The sequence below is a fragment of the Phyllobates terribilis genome, unplaced genomic scaffold (assembly GCF_046119375.1).
Source record: "Phyllobates terribilis strain yellow unplaced genomic scaffold, ASM4611937v1 Scaffold_1__5_contigs__length_1240528914, whole genome shotgun sequence".
NCBI classification, from domain to species: Eukaryota; Metazoa; Chordata; class Amphibia; order Anura; family Dendrobatidae; genus Phyllobates; species Phyllobates terribilis.
The window spans coordinates 482,412,787-482,429,142 of NW_027362761.1; the positions used below are offsets into that span (position 1 = coordinate 482,412,787).

The 16,356-nt window shown below is 38.5% G+C and overlaps 1 protein-coding gene across 1 annotated transcript in view; it reads left to right on the plus strand.

Moving 5' to 3' along the window:
• The window catches only part of LOC141265858 (baculoviral IAP repeat-containing protein 1-like), a 132,016-nt gene extending 116,259 nt beyond the window's left edge, over window positions 1–15,757 (plus strand). Inside the window, exons 5-11 of the mRNA XM_073679493.1 lie at window positions 4,086–4,134; window positions 4,708–6,858; window positions 8,720–8,890; window positions 10,440–10,601; window positions 11,580–11,666; window positions 13,427–13,591; window positions 15,354–15,757. Of these exons, the coding sequence (XP_073535594.1) occupies window positions 4,086–4,134; window positions 4,708–6,858; window positions 8,720–8,890; window positions 10,440–10,601; window positions 11,580–11,666; window positions 13,427–13,591; window positions 15,354–15,718 (3,150 nt within the window). The 3' untranslated portion in view covers window positions 15,719–15,757. The remainder of the gene's footprint in view (window positions 1–4,085; window positions 4,135–4,707; window positions 6,859–8,719; window positions 8,891–10,439; window positions 10,602–11,579; window positions 11,667–13,426; window positions 13,592–15,353) is intronic.
• Window positions 15,758–16,356: the final 599 nt, after the last annotated feature.

Here is a 16,356-nt window from a genome sequence, read left to right on the forward strand (position 1 = left end):
ATATTTAATAAATAACATTTCCCACATGTCTACTTTATATCAGCACAATTTTGGAACCAATTTTTGGGGGTTAGGGAGTTATAAGGGTTAAAAGATGACCAGCAATTTCTCATTTTTTCAACAAAATTTACAAAACCATTTTTTTATGGACCACGTCACATTTGACATGCCTTTGAGGGGCCTTTATGACAGAAAATACCCAAAAGTGACACCATTCGAAAAAATGCACCCCTCAAGGTGCTCAAAACCACATTCATGAAGTTTATTAACCCTTCAGGTGCTTCACAGGAATTTTTGGAATGTGGAAGTAAAAAATGAACATTTAACTTTTTTCACAAAAATGTTACTTTAGACCCCAATTTTTTTACTTTTGTAAGGGTAACAGAAAAAAATGGACTGCAAAATTTGTTGTGCAATTTCTTCTGAGCATGCCAATACCTCATATGTGGGGGCAAACCACTGTTTGGGTGCACGGCATGGCTCGAAAGGGAAGAAGCGCCATTTGACTTTTTGAATGTAAAATTTGCTTGAATAATTAGCGGACGCCATGTTGCATTTGGAGAGCCCCTAATGTGCCTAAACAGTGGAATCTCCCCACAAGTGACACCATTTTGGACACTAGATCCCTCAGGGAACTTATCTAGATGTGTGGTGAGCACCCTGATCCCCGAGGTGCTCCGTATTTATAACATGGAGCGTGAAAATAAAAAAAATCAAACTTTTTCCACAAAAATTATGTTTTAACCCCAAATTTTTTATATTCACAACAGTAAGAGGAGAAAATGGACCCCAAAAACTTTTTTTCAATTTCTCCTGAGTACACAGATACCCCATATATGGGAAAAATACACTGTTTGGGCACATGGCATGGTTCAGAAGGGAAGGAGCACTGTGTGACTTTTTGAATGCAAAATTGGCTGGAATTGAGAGTGGATGCCCCTGATGTGCCTAAATAGTGGAAACCCCCCACAAGTGACCCCATTTTGGAAACCAGACCCCTCAAGGATTTTATCAAGGGGTATAGTGAACATTTTGAACCCAGAGGTACGACACAGAAATTGATAACATTAAGTCATCATATTGAATAAGTTGTCATTAGTCTTGATCGCAAGTGTTCGCTACTTGAGTTTGCATCGGGTACCCAGGTATGCACCATGTATTGCAGGTGCTCGAGTGACATGCTCGAGTCCCCACCCCGCATGTTTCACGGTTGTTAGACACCAAAAAAAAACCATGCGGGGATTGCTGGTGCATGGCAGGCAATCCCCGCAAGGTTTTTTTGGGCCGCGAAGCATATGGGGCACATATATAAATGGGGAGGGGTGCACCATACACCAGTCACTAAGTATATCAATTATTAGCGGATGCTAGATCCTGCATTGAAATAATCATAAATGGCAAAGAGAGAGGAAAGAAACAATTCAAAATTGGATGTGCACACATTCAAATTGATTATATCAAAATACAAAGTTTATTAATGTACACTGACATACTGAAAACAATTAAAAACAGGGATCATAGGAAAAGACCATGTCCAAGAATCACAAAGTAACAAATTACATGATTGTTCAAATGATCATGATTATAACATGGGTCCAGGTAGATCCACTAAACTTATGTAGTAGTTATAGCCACCACATTTCTTGGAGATCAGGTATACCAGAATATATCCACAACAGGGTAGAAAATCAAGCAAAGATCAATAATACACAGATTTACGTGATATAGCAGTAGTGCAAAAAAAACAAAAAAAACAAAACCCAGGCATCCTTGTAGGGGTTAACAGCCACAATGCAATACCTGATTTGAAACCCAGCGTCTTGTGTATGTGTCACCATATAGTAATCAGGTGGAGGCAGAGGCTCAAATCAGGTCTATGGCGCCTGATCTATCCTATCAAAGCAGAAATGATCTTTGCATGATTTTCTACCCAGTTGTGGATATATTCTGGTATACCTGATCTCCATGATATATAGTGGCTATAACTAATACATAAGTTTGTGGGAGTGGATCTACCTTGACCCATGTTATAATCATGATAATTTGAACCATGGTGTAATTTGTTACTTCGTGATTCTTGGACATGGTCTTTTCCTATGGTCTCTGCTTTTAATTGTTTTTAGTATGTCAGTGTACATTAGTAAACTTTGTATTTTGACATAATCGATTTGAATCCAGGTGTGCACATCCAATTTTACATTGTTTCTTTCTTCTCTCTTTACCACATATGGGGCGGAGACTCGAGCATATCACTCAAGCACCCGCGATACTCGGTGCATACCCGAGCACTCGATGCAAACTCAAATAGCGAGCACTTGAACTCAACACGCCATATCGTCATCATTTTTTTTTTTACTTTTGAAAAAATCCCAACCCCGACACAACCCTAACCCTAATCCTGACCCTAATACAACCCTAACCCTAATCCTAACCATAACCCTAACACAACTCTAACAATAACACAACCCTAACCCTAGTACAAACCTAACCCTAGCACAGCCCTAACCCTAGAACAACCCCAACCCTAGCACAACCCTTACCTTAGTACAACACTAAACCTAACCCTAGCACAACCCTAACCCTAGCACAACCCTATCCCTAGCATAACCCTAACCTTAACCCTAGTACAACCCTAACCCTAACACAACCCTAGCACAACCCTAATCCTAACACTAGCACAACCCTAACCCTAGCACAACCCTAAACCTAACCCTAGCACAACCCTAACCCTAACCCTAGCACAATCCTAACCCTAACCCTAGCACAACCCTAACTCTAGCACAACCCTCACCCTAGAGTTTATTTTTTATGCCTTTCCTCGTGCGGTATAAGTGTCGACTTTATTCTTTGGGTCGGTGCAATTACAGTGATGCCAGATTATCGGGTTTTTATGATTGAGAGCTCTCACACACTAAAAGACGCTTTTTACTTCGCCATATTTTTAGAGCTATAATTTTTCCATATTTCTGCCAACAGAGTCATGTGACAGCTTGCTTTTTGCAGAACAAGTTGACTTTTATTGGTAACATTTTCAGAGCAGTACATCTGTGAATTCATGATACCATCAATGAAATGTAGTTCCCTGACACCAGCAGCCCCTCATAAGGTCACTGCCACCACATTTCACTGTAGCCACCATGCATTTTTCTTTTTTCTTTTCTTCTCACCTTTGCCAAGCAATAAAATTTTGAAGCCATCAGTGTCAAAAACATTTATTTTGGTCTCTTCACTCCAGAATATAGAGTCCTAGTAGTCTTCATATTTTTCAGCACTGGCAAATTATAGGTGGCCTTTTTTTGCGCATGGGCTTTAGTAAAGGCTTCCTTCTAGGATGTCGCCCATGCATGCTATTTCCCTGGAGTGTATGCCATATTGTGTAATGGGAAACCCTGAATTGGCTTTCTACTTCTTTAGCTAACTGTAGTAAACTTACATGTCTATTTTCTTCAATCCTTCTTATAAGAAAACAGTCCTGTTTAGGTGTTAACTTCCAAGGTCAGTCTGGACATCCTATGAAATGGTTACAGTTCACTGTTAAATTTTTGTATCACTCAGTATTCTGACTTGCAAGTAAAGTTTTGCTGATCTTCTTGTAGCCTTCACCTTTCTTATGTAAAGACATTATTTTCCTTCTCAGATCTTATGTCATTTCTCTTTTATATGGTGCCAGTAGAACACAAATTCTAGATTAGAAACGTGAATTTACATTGATGGTCAGATCTTCATACGTTTTCAAGCAGTTCCCTGGATTTATGTTTTGCAATTTTGCCCATGTTGAAGCATTTTACAAAGCTCTTTCAAGGCTGGTCCTGTTCATTAAGCAACATTCACAATTGTAATTGAGATTAAGCTTGACAAATTAGAAAGGGTAAAAAGCAAGTGTTGTCTGTTATATACAGACAAGAATTAAAAAAAAATAAACTAAAATTAAATAACAATGGTACTTTCTGAACAGATACCACTGAGTAATAAGGCAGGAGTAAAATGTGAGCAAAATTACACATAGTGCAATGAAATAACAGCACAGTGAATGTATGGTTTACACATGAATATTGTTATTGGGATCTATCACATTTTTTTTTCAGGGAACATCTTTCACATATGCATCTGAAAAAAATGTTTATCCAATAACAGGTGAGAAGAATCTCTATCTATCTATCTATCTATCTATCTGTAAACTATCTATTATCTGTCGAATAGTGGTATTAATAAATGCATGTGAAAATGTTGCATTTTTATTCATTAATCTTCTGCCACCCAATAAATCCATGTTGGAATATCTTTGTCATTTCTAGTCAGAAAGTGAACTACGAAGGTTTGGCTACTTCCACATATCTTATCTGATGTCAGTAAACTGAGCGTTACATCATTATTGAAAATGTGTGGCTATGATTCTGTTCATATCGTGGCCCTTAAAAATGACAGTGAAATTCTACTGTAAATGATTCCGCAACATTAATAGTAAATACCCTAATCACATGTAATGATTTACTTTCCTTGCATTTCATCTGCAGACAGGATCCTCCTTATTTAGCTGTTCACTTGGAGCACACCAGATTTCAAGGCATTGACCTATTTTTTGGCAACATCTATAATTTATTGATCTATGATATACTAAGATAACAGAGCCATGTGCATAATGCTTTTCTTATGTGAACTTTTATATGTTTCTTTTATGATTTTCTTTTTTCTCTTGTTCTTTTCAAGAATTTACAAGTGGACAAACACAGATCGAAGAAAAAGTGGATACCTTAAAAAAACATCTTACTGAAAAGTATCATGAGCCTTCATTCTGCTGTTCTTCTCCTTTTGGGGATTCCGTTACTGTAGATCTGCACTCGCATTTTGCTGACATATGTGTTATGTTAAAAGACATAAAAAATCAACCAGTTCGGCACCTGACATTACCAGATATCCTCTCTGAGCTAAGAGATGTCATCATGATAGAAGGGGAAGCCGGCAGTGGGAAAACCGCTCTTCTCAAAAAGATTGCCATTCTGTGGGCCTCAGGATCCTGTCCTATAATCAGTAGATTTAGTCTCGTGTTTTATATTTCTCTTACTTCTGCTGAGAGCCATCAAAATCTCAGTGGCCTCATCTGCCAACAACTGATCGGATACTCAACATCTTTGACAGAAGAGAGCCTTGGGGATATCATAGAGAAACTAAAGGATAAGGTCCTCTTCCTCCTGGATGACTATGGTATGGTGGACTCTGCTCCCGAAGCCATAGAGGAATTAATACTGAAGAACCCTTGGAACAGATTGAATCTGGCAGTCACCGTGAGCACTGATAAGGGGATGAAGCTGCGGCAATATGCAAGAACCATAATGAGCATCCAGAAGTTCCCTCTATATAGTGCAATTTATCTAGCCAAAAACCTGCCTCCACGTGATAGTAAACATTTAGACACATTTATACTGGAATTGCTAACATCTAAAAATTTTCCAGCCATATTACAAACCCCCTTGATGATTCTTGCCCAGTGTTCCTCTTGGATACAGTATCCTAATGCCAATACCACTGGTGACATCTATGTGTTTAAGGAATACGTAAAATATAACATGACAAAGTTTGCTAATGAGAAGGAAGCAGTGACGTCCCAGGTGTCTTGTTGCGGAGAACTTTCTCTCAATGGACTGTTCAATTCCCAATTTCAGTTTACAGAGAATGACTTAAGAGAAGCTGATGTGGATGGGGACAAAGCCATCAAATATGGACTATTGAGTAAATTTACAGCACAGAGGCTCCATTCAATATATGTGTTCTATGATCCTTCATTCCAGGAGTTTCTTGCTGGAAAGAGACTCAGTGAATTACTAGAGTCTGAGAAAAGTGAAGATTTGGAAAAAGGATTCTATTACCTTCAACAGATAAATACTTTTCTTAAAATGATTGGACGTTACTGCTATTTATTGAAATACGCAACCAGGATTTCTACAAAAGCGACTCTCAAGATCCTTTCATATTTCTTCAGTCTTTATGGGAACCCAGAAGCTTTGGCTTGCCATCTAGACAGCACAGAACACTTGCAGCGCCACCCAGAACTTAAACTAGAAGAAGAATTATTTTTTTTGATACTTCGTAAACACACAACCGTGGACATAAATTTGGTTCTAATGAATGCACTCGCAACATTTTCCATTGAATCAGCCATGGAAAGTCAATGTCTACCAGACTGTGCTCCCATAATAAAACAGTTTCTTTCAGGGAAATCATTTGAGTTTGCTGTTAGTCTGATCAACAACAATTCTTCTGAAAAAATTCTCAGTTTTATTGAAAAATATCCAGAAAGTATTATTCTGTTGAGCAGCATCAAGTTTAACATTAATGCAGAAAAGCAGCTAACCCCACCAGATTATTCAAGGTTGGAGAGATGTTTGGAAAGTTATGGTGTCCCTACAGTAGAAAGTGATTATGCGGAGGCTTATCTTCCACTCAATGATATAAAAAAGGAGAATGAAAAGTCAAAAAATGACAGCTCTGAATTCTACTCAATATTCCCCAGCCAAATTGTAATAATGGACTCAATTATTCACCCATTTACATCTATTGGGGGGTATAAGGTGCCAGTTTTTAAAATTCAAGTAAATGACGTGAATCATGACAATTTTTCTCAAGTAGATTGTGAAAACTTTAAGGTCCTTTTTTCAATATCAGATAGAATTGAGCTGGAATTGAATAATTGTACAGATTTTGTCAGGGACCTTGCACCCGCAATTGAGCAACACATAAGTTCTTTCAGGAAATTATGCCTTTGTGATTCCTATTTGACAGAAGAGGAACAAGATTTAATTCTCAAGATGTCTTCTCTAGAAGGCCTGGATATTGGATGCAACTATGCTGAAAACTACCCAGGTACATTCCAATTGCAAGATCTTTTTTTTTCAATGATATTTGAATAATTTAGCTGTATCTATGGGATTTGGCTCTGTTCATGCTAACATTACAAATACCTTTTAGAGTAAAAAAAAAAAAAAGTAAAAAGAAGGCCTTACAAACTATTTGTTCCTAACTTTCACTTCAAATTCTTAGGTTTAGTAGATTTAGTAGTTTAGTTTAGGTTGCCCTATGTATGCTTCAATTGCTTTAAAGGGGTTCCCATTAAATACATTTATTGTTGGGGCTCTGAATGCTAGGACCATCACCAATCCTTAGAATGACCACTGCTCCAATCACTTTAAAAAGACTGTCAGAGACAGCCATTCCAGCAGTTCCACAGAAGTGAATGGAGCAGTGGTCATACATGTACACTAACGTTCAAATCACACATAGACCTTATTCTTTAGATTGATATGAGTCCCAGTGGTCAGACCAACAGCCATTATGTAATTACCACCTATCCTATGGAAAACCATTTTATTTCTTTATTGTTCACTAGTAAAGCCAAGTAGTCAAATTTGAAGTATACGTTTTTTTTAAATGTACAATAATAGTTATAATTATTTTTATAACTCAATAAATGTAACAGGATTATGAGCACATAAAGAAGTCCAATGCTCACCTCTAAAGAGCTTAGGGCTGTGAATAAAGGAGAAATATAAAATGAAATAATTCTAAGTTAATTGTACTCATTTATTTTTATCTGCAATATCTCATGACAACTAGTAAGATCTCATGGTTTACGTTTCTGCAGGAGGGCATTGTGGGAAATTAAGGGCATGTAATGTCAGCATGATGAGAACTGTCAGAAGATGTGTGTCACTTCAAAGGTGGGACTTGCAAAAGTGTAAAAATTGTCATGCTAACAAAAGAGACCTTTTTTCATTTTATTTAATTAATTATACAGTGCCTTGAAAAATTATTCTTCCACATGCTTTTTCCTTCTTCCACATGGTAGCCATGTCCGCTATAAGGCATGTGGAAGAAGTTGCTTTAGTCAGATGAGACCAAAGTAGAACTTATTGGGCTAAATTCAAAATGTTATGTGTTGTGGAAGCCTAACACTGCGCATCACGCTGAAACACCATCACCACTGTCAAACATGGTGGTGGTAGCATCATGCTGTTGGATGCTTTTCTTCAGCAGGGACAGGGAAGATGGTCAGACTAACTAAGAAGATGGATGGAGCTACATTCAGGGCAATCCATGAGGAAAAACTATTAAAGGCTGCAAAAGACTGGGGTGTATGTTCACCTTCCAGCAGGACACCGACCCTAAATATACTACCAGAGTTATAATGGAATCATTTAGATCAAAGCATATTCATGTGTGTAAATGGCCCAGTCACAGTTCAGACCTAAATCCCATTAATAATATGTAACAAAGCTTGAAAATTGCCCTTCACAAAAACTCTCCATCCAATCTCACTGAGCTAAAGCTAGTTTGCAAAGTGGAATGGGCAAAAACTTCAGCCTATAGATGTGAAAAGCTGGTAGAGACAGACCCTAGTATTTACTCAGGGGGGCTGAATACAAATACACGTCACAATTTTCAGATTTATATTTTTAAAATGTTTAGAAAACCATGTATCATTTCCTTAATTTTCCTTACACTTCACAAATACTTGCTACTTAGTGATGGTATGTAAGTTTGTGGGTGTAACGTAAATAAATGTGGAAAAGTTCAAGGGGTATGAATATTTTTCAATGCACTGTATTGTTAAAATTATTTTTGTTTAATCTCTTTGTTATTTGAAAACAAGTAAGCAAGCTGCCTTTCCTTGTGATAGTGTCTATTTAAAGTTCTGTCTTTAATGTTCATGTTTCTTTGGTTCTAGAGCATTTGATTTGTGGTATACACAACTTTTCTAACTTATCAGAAGTAACTATCTATCTGCTGCAAAACCCTGAGGTGCTTGACCACCTACCAATAGAATTTGAAAAACTGGGGCAAATGAAAAAACTTGCTTTTGGTTGCATTAGTTTTGGCACTGGATCAATAAAATTTGGTAAGTATTTATAATAGGAAAATGAACCAACCAGTCCTATTTTTCTCAGCATTAGTGATCAGCGAATGTGTTCGGTTAACCCTTTCACCGAAACCGCTTGGGTGCTGACCAAGTATTTTCAGCATGCTCAACAACTGTGTTCAAGTCGCCTCAGCTGCATGTGTCGCGGCTTTAGATAGCTGCGACATATGCAGGGATTGTCTAACAAGCAGGCAATCCCTGCATGTGTCGCAGCTGTCTAACAGCCGCAACACATGCAGCCGAGGTGACTCGAACATAGTTGTCGAGAACGCCGCAAATACTCGGTCAGCACGCTCGCTCATCACTACTTAGCGTCATTATAATAGAACATTGTCTTCTTTGGTTGTTGAAGAAAATACTGGCTTTATTGTGCCTAAAAAAACATTTATTTTGATATGCAAATTAGGCATCTCCATGCAGCCTTGTCATGGCCAAGAGATATGGTGCACTATTCTGCCCCTCAGTAATCATGACCCACTGTGAGCTCTGCATGAAGAGAATCCTCGGGTATGGGCGCACATAGTGTAACAGTAGGAGCCGGCGCACACGCTCTCAGACCTCTCTGCTGTGGCTACTCGTCCCTCTGATACTGGCTACAGAGAGATGAGGAGAAGGTGGAGGTTAAGAAGAAAGGTATATTGTGTCCTGTTGTTACTAGTGATGGGCAGTCTGGCTCTTTTTGGTAATCTGGATCACTTGGCTCCGCTCACAAAAAAGAGCCGACTCTTTTGGATCCCTATTAAATATGTGTTAACCCCAAGTGAATCACATTTAAGATGAAATCAATGCAGCTGAAACCCTACCTGGGGTTTCGACCTCCGAATACCGTCATTTTGTACCCAGAGAGAGACATTCAGAGACTTTAAGGTTACTTTCCCACAATTAGTTTTTGGTGAGTTTTTTATGCTGTGTATTTTCGGAAAACAAATGCTAGTAACCTATTTTATGCAATGGGTGCAGAAAATTTGCAACACCAAAAACTCATCGTGGGAATATAGCGGCTCTCCCTTGGGTACCGGTTACCATAATTTACAGCTCTTTGTACTCGATCATTTATGAACGACCCATCACTATGTGCATGCATGTCAGAGGATTTTTTCAGGCACTTTTTTCTGTCAGTAAACACAGGAGAAAGCAGCCTTCCTTGCTGTTTGAGGGGCACCACATCTCTTAGCCTTGCTAAACTGAATGCCTTTAAGGCACAATAAAGGCAACGTGTACTACAACAAAGGTTTGGTTACACCATAAAGGACTAAGTCCCCCATATGACTATAGGCTAAATATAAGTACTTATTATGGATGACAAACTCCCTTTAACTACCATGGACTAATGTGAAACAACTACAACATGTACCAAATTACTTGCAAAGCTGATTTCAGCATACATGCAATTAGTGAGAACACTCAACTATTGGCGCTGTGTTGTGGGCATTATTAAAGACATTTCCCATGGACAAAAAGTTATATTATTGAATCACTAGATAAGACATGTAATTCCCAGTGTATGAATATATACTTTTATTTCCAGTTCCATTCATTAAAAACTTTGCAGATTTGGAGATCCTGCACTTATCATTAAAATACTATGCAGATTTTGATGGTCTGATGAGCTCCCTCTCTGGATGTAAGAAGCTGAAAGAACTGAGCTTCTTTGGATCCTTACTTCGTGAAGACAATATGGCTGTCCTTGGTAATACTTCTCAATCATAATGATATATAACAAACTGTGAGGAAAACAATGGCCTGGGAGGGTTATATTGATAATGTATTTACAAAATGGGGAGAACCCCAAAAGAGACCCCTCTCTAACAAGCCATAAAACTTAGCTTTTATTTCATATTTGATTAAAAACGCCTAGGGGTATATAAAAAACGTTGTCCCTAATCTGCCTTTAGTATTTTATAGTAGTATTCATATTTCTACATACACTTAGCGGCACCCGGGTGCCTTCATTCAAATGGCAGAATAGGACAAACTGTACTCATAGCACAAGTCCTATGTGCTATGAGAATTTGTGCTATGAATACAGTTTTACTACACTGTAAAAGCATTTTTCAAGGAATGTTCTTTTTTTTATTACTTTCCGTATAGCTTCATAGCTTTTTCTGGCACAAGTAATATTTTCAGCGGTACCATTTTTGGACACACAAGTCATTTATTAGTTTTTATTATTATTGTTTATTTAAGATAGGGTAATGACAATATACAGAAAAAGGAGTAATATTCCAGCTTCAAAAACATCTCAAAAATTCCATGTCTTTATTGTATCATATTAAAATCTGATGAGGTCACAAGAAAATTCAAATAGCAATGTGTTTCCAACGCTAACCAGCGTTCTTTGTCAAGCTTGACAACTTGCTAAGAAGAATAGAAGAAGCATAAATAACAAAAATACGTATTTCATTAAGTTGGAATAAGAAAGAAAATGGTCTGTTTTACACAGATGTAAAAACAGACACAATGTGTGAATGTATACTAACAGAGAATTGCAGAATCCAAACCAGAAAATCACTTTAAATTCATCCAACGCCCGTGCCATCCCAGCAATGTAACTGTTAATAAGCACGTATGAAATGAGTCAAAAACTCAGCAAAAACTATCAGTCTTTACACTGTCGATACTGTAGAAATTTATAAATTATTAATTACTTTTATATATTATCCAACAGCTGCAACAATGAAGAACTTTACATCTTTGAAAATTCTAAATTTGGATCGACATATAATTGTTGGAACAGAGACTGCTGAAATGTTCGGTATACATACTGGTTTTGAAAGTTGAATCATAGTCTAGCTACTTTGCTAAAGAAATTAAAAATGTAGCAAGCACATTACAGCGCATCTTTTGTGCATTAGTTGTACTTTATTTTAGTGTCAATTTAAAGGGATTTTGCAGGAATAATTTTTCCCTCCCCATCAGCTCCTGCTATGACAAGATAATTTCATGTTTCTGACTTTTACATAAACAGTTGATAAAAGATTCACTGGTGAAGTTACCCATCACATGATAGATACCACTTACAGTAATGGGGTTGTCAGTTTTCCATCATTAAATATGTTATAGTATAAAATAGTATAACAAAAAAAAAAAGCAGCTTTCATTTTGGCGAACTTGGCCCATCTATGTGTTATATGCAGCATATTACATTTCATTCACAACTTCCCACTGAAATAACAGTTGAGTGCAAAGGATTTCTGAAGCAAGGGTCAATGTAAAGCATAAGTTTGATGCACTTAGGACTATCCAAGGCTATGTGCACACAGAATTTTTTTGCAGAGTTTTCGGAGTAAAAACTGAGCAAGTTTTTGAGGAGTTTCCAGTTTTTGAGGAAGATTTGGAGAGTTCTCTTTCAGTTTCTGCTTCAAAACCTCCTCAAAAAACTAAGTGTACACAGACCTCTCCCACCCCTTCCACCCTCAAAAAAAATTTGCGACTTCTTTGTGTCACGATTCCGCCTATCAGTGTGTCTGGACGCAGTGGGTGACAGTTCAGCTGTCCAATCAGAGACTGGAGCGTGCTGAACTGTCAGTGCGTTGAGTATAGTTCAGTCTTCCAATCATGGCCGGGAGTGTCGGGGCTTCTTCCATGAGTCTTTTGTTCGGAGTAATTACCTGTCTATTTAGCTGGCTCTCTGCCTCCAATTACTGCCAGTTGTAGCTTAGCTCAAGTGCTGTGTGTTTGCTCTGTACTCTATATTCCTGTATTTTGATCTTTGTTGTCCAACCTTGGAACTTGCCTTTAACCATCCGTAGCCTTGCACTTTTGTCTTGATCCGCTACCATCCTGGAACTTTGACATACCTGACCTGACTATGCCTTTGCTTTACTGCTTTGTTTATATCGAACCCATTAGGTATATGACCCCTGACCTATTGACTCTCCAGCCTCACTGCTTGTCCATGAGTAGTGACTAGCTTCACAGTTTGGTGGAGTTTACACCTAAAAAGGACATAAAATGCTTATTAAATGTAGCCTATCATTTTTATGAGATTACCCCTTTAAAACATTAAAGGTGTTGGCCGGTCTAAAACTACAAGTCTGCAGTCACACTATGTGGCTGCAGACTTGTAAATCCACACATCATGGACACTACGCTGTGTGAGGACTCTCAGGTGCTGCCGCCAGGAACAGCGGTCATGTGACTGTAAGTATGTGATTTGCGTACATGCCGTCACGTGCCGACTAGATAGGTGCGGCCTCGCTTAATGCAAGTGTATTGAGCTTTGCCAGAAACACTCTAGTCAGATTGTGACCGGGAGTATGCATAGCATATACTTGTGGTCACATGACCGGTGTTCCCGGCACTGAAGAGTCCTCACAGTGTGCAGTACGCGAGATGTGAGGCTTCACAAGTCTGCAGTCACATAGATCTTTAGACTGAATAACACCTCTAAATCCATCAGCTTTGCATTAGTTTTGCTTATTACTTTTGTGATGAACAGATTCATACTTTCATATCTCCATCCATTAATTTCATAACAAAAAGTATATATATATATACATCTTTTGTTTTCAGCTGTATCACTGGGATCCCTGATTTATCTGGAGAAATTGTGGTTGCCTCTAGGGCCAGGAATGGCTCGTGCTGCCAAACTGATTATCGAACAATTTCAGGCTCTTCCCAACCTCCAGTTCCTAGTTATGAAGGAAATCTTAGACGATGCAAGTATTGCCTTGTTAGGTAAGTCACTGAGTTTCTTTGTTTAGAGAAAAAGTAATTATTTTCCAATTCTGAAAATTTCCTGATGTACAAGAAGCAGTGGAACGTCACAATATTGTATAATCCTCCCACATTGTATGGTCAGGATTTTCAAGAACATGGTTTCATCATCCCTATATAGTTTGAAATGAAAAACAAATCCTATATTTCCCTCAATACATCAGTCAAGCACAGCAGTGTCACTTTAGTGTCACATCAAATATATAGACAGAGGAGGAGACTGAGATAGAAATTGAAATAAGCAATCACCCAGGTCCTTTCATACCTAGTTCTGCTCAAAGGACAAGGGTCTGCTGAAGACCCCCGTGCCTGTCATGACAGCACTCCTGAGAACACTAGCATATGGCTGGTGCTCATAGCAGACCATGAATTTTTGCTATATACAGCAGTACTGTAGCATTGCTGTATATAGCACAAGCGATCGGATGATCACAGGTTCAAGTGACCTAAAGGGGCTAACAAGTACAGTGAAAAAAAATGTTTTCAATAATATTTAAAAATATATATATATATATATACATTTGAAACCAGAAGTTTACATACTCTATATAAAAAGACACATATGCATGTTTTTCTCAATATCTGTCATGAAATCAGAATAAACCTTTCCCGTTTTAGGTCAATTAGAATTACCATAATTTTTAACATTTGCCAAATGCCAGAATAATGAGAGAGAGAATGTTTTAAAGCATTTTTATAATTAACTGCAAAGTCAAAAGTTTACAAAAGCTCAAACAAAAAGAGCAGGTGCAGACGCCTGTATGTTCTCCATCTGAGAAAATCGACCCAATTATGTTAACTCTGATCAGAGTATGGTCAGAGTATTATTATAGTGGGATCCAATTTTCTAAGATGTGAAGAATTTAAAAAATATACTGTATATATCTCCATCTTCTTAATTCTGTCTCTTTATAAAAATCAAATGTCATTTGAGTGTGGTCCGATGTTTTCCACGGACCCATAGACATGAGTGGGCAGTGCCATCCAATCGGAGAAAAATTGTGTATGCTGCAATTTTTTTTTCCCTTGGACCAATCTGGTCCAATGAAAAATTCAGACATGTGCACAGCTCCAAAGAATAACATTTGTCTGAGTGCGATCCGATGCACACCACAGAGCGGCCTGTGCAGAATCCTGATGGGTGACAGCAGGTACAATTCATTTTGCTATTTTAGTGAATCCCAGCCACCGTGCAATATTACATTTAGCCCAGACAACACGCTTAAAGGGGTGTTCTCAAGTTTAAAAGATATTCCTTATCCATGGGATAACTTTCTGATCTCTGGGGGTCTGACTTCCATGGCCACCACCGATCCTGAGAATTAGGATTCTAAAGAACCTCAGCTGACTGGAGCGGAGGTCGATCATGCGTACCAATGTTCCATTCCTTCTGCACTGTATATTGCTGAGCACAAAGCTCCTATTAGAATGAATGGACCGTTAGTGCGCATTATCGACCTCCGCTCCATTCAGGCGGAGCTCTACGGAATCCTGATTCTGGAGATCTGTCGGGGGCCATATCAGTCACACACCAGTGATCTGAAAGTTACCCCATGGATAAGGGATATCTTTTAAACTTGAACACCCCTTTAAGGGGTAGCATCCATAACATGGCCGTATTTTTGTGGCTTTGTTACAGTACATAATACCATTAGCAACATACTTTGACTACAGTACACATGCACTATTTGCAGGTTTATATAACTGTATGTAATTTTCACAGGGAAAGTGGCAAGAGATGGCTTTCTGAAAAGGCTGCACGATCTTGAGTTACAATCCAACTACATGATCTCTGAATCTGGATGGACAACTTTTTTTGAAACAGCTGCAGACATGCCGGAGCTAACCTTACTGAACTTGATGAGACTGGAGTCCCTCCCAATAAAGAGTCAAGCCACTACAGTTACTTCCTTTGTCCGATTTGTGTCTCGCATGCCAAGTCTCATCACAATATGGATGATGGGATGGCAGCTAGATAAAGATGACTTCAGCCTGTTCAACAACATGAAGGAGAAGCACCCTCAGTCCACAAGTTTAGAAATTATTTGGCAAATACCATTTCCCTGTACCCCAAATATAGAGAATTAAAAGTATAAAGCTATGTTTTATTACTATCCAAGGAAAGCAATCAGAAATTAAAAAAAACTATTTCATCATTACACATTGCTGTTCTTCATTTGTGTTACTTTAAAGAAGCAGTCCCATGAATCTCTTTATTTCCTAAACCAGTGTAAATGTGTATGAAGTATTGTGTAAGTGCAGTAATATTCTTACTGATCGCTATTTTCCCCCGCTTCCAGCGCTACTCCAGTCCTCTTCTGGGACAAAATTTGCAATGGCGACTTGCCAGATCACACTGGGGTTTATGTGCAAGCCAGATGTTGCTTTTAAAATCTAAGTCTACGGAGTGTCACCATTGAGGCTTCATAGGCTTACATTGTAAAGCAACATCCGGCGAGTAGGGATGGAAGTCATGTGACCCAGAAGAGGCATGGCGTGCTGCTGGAAACTGGGGAAGACAATATTTAGTGTGTCTATTACCACTACAGTACATACACTGCGTTCCAAATTTTATGCAAAGGCTATTTTTCTCTGATTTCCCTAAATGGCGGGTGCAAATGAGTCACTATAATGTTGAAATCATCAACCCAGTAGCATGGCTAACAGGGGAGCAGAGGGTGTGGTTGCCCTGGGCCCTGCACTCAGAGGGGCCACCAGGAGCTACC